The 6000-nt window shown below is 43.3% G+C and overlaps 1 protein-coding gene across 1 annotated transcript in view; it reads right to left on the bottom strand.

Annotated features, from left to right (window-relative positions):
- Nucleotides 1–6000, bottom strand: part of LOC135989826 (antigen WC1.1-like) — a 34752-nt gene continuing 28752 nt past the window's right edge. The window contains exons 9-16 of the mRNA XM_065636925.1: nt 5848–5910; nt 5447–5761; nt 5219–5254; nt 4775–4912; nt 4379–4465; nt 3728–3799; nt 1206–1358; nt 1–107 (exon numbers count right to left, since the gene is read on the bottom strand). Coding sequence (XP_065492997.1) covers nt 1–107; nt 1206–1358; nt 3728–3799; nt 4379–4465; nt 4775–4912; nt 5219–5254; nt 5447–5761; nt 5848–5910 — 971 coding nt within the window. The remainder of the gene's footprint in view (nt 108–1205; nt 1359–3727; nt 3800–4378; nt 4466–4774; nt 4913–5218; nt 5255–5446; nt 5762–5847; nt 5911–6000) is intronic.

Genomic DNA, 6000 nt, shown 5'->3' with positions numbered 1-6000 from the left:
TCAGTGTCCCAGCTCTTCAATGCTGTTATAGCCGATATCTTCAAGAGCAGGGGATGAATGTCTTTCAGACTCAGAGGTCCTGTTTCCTGACACATTAGAACTCCAGTCTGAAAACAAGAAGGGAAGAACACTGAGATAAATGCACATCCTGTATGTATTACCTTTACGAGTTTATGCAGCTGGCAGCATGAGCTGTCCATTGTTTCCTTCGGAATTTAGAACCACAGACATGCATGGCTGTGAAAGCCCAGAGGAATTCTTGTCTCATCCTGCCTCCTGCTACGTGTACATATCTGCAACAATCAAGTCTACTGTTCCCAGAAAACAGGTTCCTGATCTAGCTTTAAACACTGCTAATAAAGGCAATTCTTCAAAATTCCTAAATTGTGCAACTCCATTTTACTATCTCAAGTGTCATCTGACACATTGCAAATTTAGTAGATCTCTCCTTCTGCATCCAAGTGTGCCCTGATCTGGCTCCTCACAGGAGAGTGCTCAGCCCATTGTCTGTGTTTGCAACCCATTAAAAGGATGTAACCCACCTTACTTACTGAGGAGTGTTGTTGCCCACAAAGGTATGAAACTTATTATGAATTACAGGGGAAGAGCATCTTAGGACTGGACAACTTACTATGGGCTTCTTAGAAGAGGAAACAAAAGCAGAGAGAAGGAGGGATCAGTGTACTCTGGGGAGAAACAAACATGAGAAAATAGAATGATAAGGGGATAAAAGGGACTGGTGACATGTAAACAGGCTGCTGGCCAGTATGCGTATTTGGCCATGCCCTTAATCTGATCAGCAGCATCTGTCCTGTCTTCTAACTGAACTCCATTTCTAACTGCTTTCCTGTCTAAGGGGGCTCTCCATTCTGTGTGTGTATGGAGATCTAGCTGCCAGCAACCAGAGCTGACCATGATCAGAAGATGTTCCACAGTTATATTAACTGCATAGAGAAAGAAAAGTCTTTTTGTTTGTTTGTTTAATATAGCTGGACTTGACAAAATTTAGTGCTAGGATAAAAGCCTGGGTGAATCCATCCTCCATCTAACCTACAGTCTTTGTGTAGGCAGGCAGTGTTTCTTCCTGACAGTGGTTAGATAAAATCTAGGTGATACCTTGAGGTACTCTCCACCTTGATTTTTCCTGAGTTCAGCACAGTAGCTATAGATTATGAAAACTAACAGCATTGCTCTTCTGGCCTCACCTGCCTGTGAATCCTTGTTTCTGTCACTTTCCTCAGGGATCCCAATGATTTCCTGTTCATTCTGCCCAGAAAGAGAAGCATCTTGAGGTCCAGGAGCTTCTGCCACATCATCGTAGCCATCTTCCAGGGCACTTCCAGGCAGTGGAGAGACCTCTGCAACAGTATTAACTATAACAGGGAGAGATCTTCCACTAAAGAAAGCAGTAGCTGATGATCTAGTGATAAAGCATGATGATAATGAAGGATAATAAACCAAGAATCCTCCTGAGGACTCTAGGGTGTTCCAGACAATGATGATATAGCTTCAATAATTGTTACACATTGCTGTGACAAGTAGAAAGTGAAAATCAACATGGAGGAGGGACAGAAGAGGGAAGAAGATCATAGAATCATTTTGGTTAGAAGAGACCCTTAAGATCATAGAGTCCAACCAGAAGCTAAATCTAGCACTAAACTATGTCCCTAAGAGCCTGTACATCTTTTAAACACCTCCAGAGATGGTGACTCCACCATTTCCCTGGGCAGCCTGTTGCACTGCTTCCCAGCTCTTTCTGTGAAGAAATGTTTCCTACTATCCAGTCTAAACCTTCCCTGGTGCAACTTGAAGCCATTTCTTCTTGTCTGGAGAAGGAGGCAGTTAGTGACAGGGTTTATTTCAGGGTAAGATTCCCCATTGCATTTCATAATTGCACAATGACAAATTGTCTAGCTAAGTAGCTACCCTTGGCCATTTGCCTATGGACATGTGGCTACAAACTCAGGGTAGACCTTTGGAGAAAAATATCTGCAGTTCTACTTCTCTTTTCCATGCTGAACAACTCTCTCAGCCTTTCTCCATAGGAGAGGTGCTCCATCGCTCTGGTAATTTTTGTTGCCTCCTCTGGACCCTCTCCAACAGGTCCATGTCTTTCCTGTACTGAGGGCTCCAGGGCTGGATACAGTACTCCAGGTGGGGTCTCACTACGGTGGAGTAGAGGAGCAGAATCACCTCACTTGACCCGCTGGCCACACTCATTTTGATGCAGCCCAGGATATGATTGGCTTTCTGGGCTGCAGGTGCACATTGTCAGCTCATATCCAGTTTGTCACCCACCAGTACCCCCAAGTCCTTCTCTGCAGGGCTGCTCTCAATCCATTCATCCCCCAGTCTGTACTGATCCTGGGGATTGCCTCGACCCAGGTTCAGGACCTTGCACTTGGCCTTGTTTAACTTCATGAGGTGAGGTTAATATTTTCCCATTTCTCGAACCTGTCAGGGTCTCTTTGGTTGGCACCCCTTCCCTCAAACTGCACTACTCAGCTTGGTGTCATCCACAAACTTGCTGAGAGTGCACTCAGTCCCACTACTTGTGCCATTAATAAGTATATGGAACATTAATGGTTCCAATAGGGACCCATGAGGGATACCACTTGCTACTAATTTCCATTTGGACATTGAGCCATTGACTGCAACTCTTTGGGTGTGGCCATACAGCCAATTCCTTATCCATTGAATAGTCCATCCATCAAACTCAATTCTGTGAGTAGCCAGCTCTCTGATTCCTCATGGGCAGCTAGTCCTGTGGTCTGTACTTAAGTGAAAGACATCCCTCAGAGAATATTAGTTTTCACTGTTTTCTAGTGTTACATACACACAAAGACATAAAAATAATACATAGATAAAATTAAAAGTCAGTTAAAGCACTATTTCACTTTTTACCTAGTACTCAATATTCAATATGAATAAGAAAAATAGGTCTTATTTGGATTAATTGTCTTCTTGATAAGCATTTCAAAGCAAGTAAGGAAAAGAATGTTTTAGTTTAATTTTAGATAATAAAATAGCCTTAAAGACACAGCAGAGAGTCAGGGAGATGGGCAGCTGAGATCCAAAACTCCTTGTGCGTTTGACAGTTGAACTCTCTGAGGCCAGGCAATAGCTAGGATCAGATCTAGGGAAACACAATCTCCTAACACTTGCTCTCCCTCAGGTTTTGTGACTAAAGAAAAAACAAACAAATGAACAAACAAACAACCAACCAACCAAAACCCCCAAACAACCCGAAAAAACCAAACCACCACATCTGGCAAACTGCATGTTTTTCAGATCACTCAGATTAAAATTCCCTAGTCAACTCCAATGGTATATCAATGTTCTTATTTGGCACATGTTTTTCCTCTGTTTTAATTCTCCTCATTTACCTGCAAAATGGAACAACACTTTACAAGCTGTTGGACTTGCAATTTCTGGGCAAAGCACTTGCCAAATTGTTTGATTCGTGTGACTGGATCATGTAAAGAGTGCAATACTACCAGCAAACATTTAGTTTCAACTTCTTTTACAGAAGACTAGCAGTTGTATACAAGATTGTATGATTCTTCCACCACAAGAGTTAAACAAAAATTTTTGGTTCACATCAAAACATCCCTAGTGGACATGAGATGCAGCAAGAAAAAAGCTTTAACCACCAATAATGCTTTGGAAATTAAAAGCTACCCTAATTTTCGGTCTCTATCTTTGTAGGATTCCCATCTTCCATTACCCTGAGTTGCTCCAGGACCATTTTCTTCATCACTATCCCCATTATAAAACTGCACCTTTGTTTTTGAACTCTCTGAAAAATGAACTAGGCAAATGAGAAAGTGTGTGATATCAGATTAAACTCTCCTTGGTTGCTAAGACTACATCATGAGGAGAAGAGTAAGCTGCAGTAATACCACCCAAGTCAAGGAGATTCTTGGGCAGTATTACTCCTGCAAGGTAAAGAGCTTACAGTGGAATAGCTAAGAAATCCCTCATGGGCTCCATAACACCTCTCATAGCTCATAGAGGAGGCGAGCCATAAAGGGAGGAAAGCAGTCAACAGGAAGAAGCCTACAGAGACATAGCTGCTGGGAGGGAGATATAAATTATTTCTTTATTTGTTCCTGCTTTAAATAATTGCAGCAAAAGCCTTTTGTCTGTTGTTTGTTTGGGTTTGTTGGTTTGACTTAAACTGATCTGTGTTCTGTGACACAAAATGAATTGTCCCTGCGAGAGGAATTGGCAGAGTTCAGTGGTCAGGAAACCCCCCTTCTCAAATCTAGGAATTTTCTGTTTTGTAGTAGATTTGGGAGCTGCAAAGTATCAGATTGAGCCACAAGGAAGAATTAGCCTCAGTTATTTTCCCTTTACAAAAGCAAGACACTCAGACCTGGGAGACCAGTCATGCCCTGCTTTTCCATCATCAGGTTATAGTTGATCTCTTCATAGACAGCCTCAGAGAATGGGTCATAGGATACTCTGGAACCTGAAAGTAAAAGGCAATAATCACTCACACAGTCTTTGTTCATACTCAGGATGGGGTCATGAAAAGGAGAAGTGACCTAAAAGGGTCTATATAACCTGGTTGGTACCCAGAAATTCACCAAAAAGTGCTGACTAAGGATAAGCATTGCTGAAATCTTTCACTACCAGATTGTAAGTGGAAATCTCAGTGTGGCAGTAGATGCCATTCATCTTAGTCAACTATCCCCCCAGGCTACCCAGACAACTAAACACTTGCCAGCCATGTCAAGGAGGCGTTTCACATCAGTCCTGAGGGACCCACCTCTCTGCTGTGCCCTGGCACTTCGGATCTGTCCAGCAAGAATGGCAAGGACCAGGCAGAGAAGGGCCCCCAGAAAAATGCAGATGATGACAGGTGTTGAAATTCTTGTCCTCTCTGTTGCATGGTGTCGGGGAGGTTCTGAATGGAAATGGAGAGGCAACAGGTAGAGAATCAGGTGACCCAAAGCACTGCTTCTCTGTAGCCTCCTGCTGTGCCCATGCTAGCAGGATGAGGCTGGTCACTTGCTACCCAGTTGTGGGTCTTGCTCAAGCACCTAGAATTCAGCAACTGGGCATAGTGCCACTTGGCTCTCCTTTACAAAAGGCTGTGGGAGATGCTTTCTGATGAGCTAGAATATACTGCTGATTTACCTGCTATGCAGTATCATGGACATTAAATGCTCATTTGATGGGAGAATGAAAGAGAGAAGAAGGAATGTTTTACCTGCTCTAGTGGGTGATGCTGTTGTTTCTGCCATACCTGCAAAAGAAAGGTGAGTCCAGATTAAGGAAGAGGCAAGTGTGAAAAATAGGGAGAACATCTCCACATCCTTTGTGAGCTTCCTGCAGTCAAAATTGTGAAGGGGCTGGTCACTGGAATGTACAGCTGACATAATGTTCTACCCACCTCCTTCCCAGATCTGTGTAATGAACCAAAGGACCAGTCACTAACCAGAGCAATCCACAGCAGCATCTTCCTTATGATCACAGTTTTTGCTGAACAAGGGCTTGGCAGGACAGTCCCAAAGAGACAGCTCCGTTCCTTTACAGTGCACCTTTTCCAACCAGATAGGACCACTCCCTTCCCCAAATGCAGCTTCACTCAGAGCAGACACAGCAGATCCGCAACCCAGCTGTCTGCATACAACATTAGCGTCTGCCATGTCCCAGGAATCATCACAGACTGTTCCCCAAGAGCCTTGGTGCCAAATCTCCACTCTGCCTGAACATCCATCCTCTCTTCCTATGACTCGTAACTTCTCCTTGTCTGCAAAACACAGAAATCTTCTCTGTTGCTGAAAAAGCAGGAAGGTCTGTACGGACCAATAAGGAGAAACAAAGACACAGAGGTACCTGAACAACTTGTAGAGTTTGGACACTCAGAAAATGTGGCTGGAGACATTGCCTCTTTTCTTCCTGCAGAATTTAAACACTGAAGTAAATAATTTGATTATTCTCTGAAAAGATTGAGGGAGTATAAAATGCCAGAAAATTAATCACCAAGTT

The sequence above is a fragment of the Caloenas nicobarica genome, chromosome 1 (genome assembly GCF_036013445.1).
Source record: "Caloenas nicobarica isolate bCalNic1 chromosome 1, bCalNic1.hap1, whole genome shotgun sequence".
Lineage (NCBI taxonomy): Eukaryota > Metazoa > Chordata > Aves > Columbiformes > Columbidae > Caloenas > Caloenas nicobarica.
The sequence above is the reverse complement of the archived record's forward strand: the minus strand, read 5'-3'. Positions and strand labels throughout refer to the sequence as shown.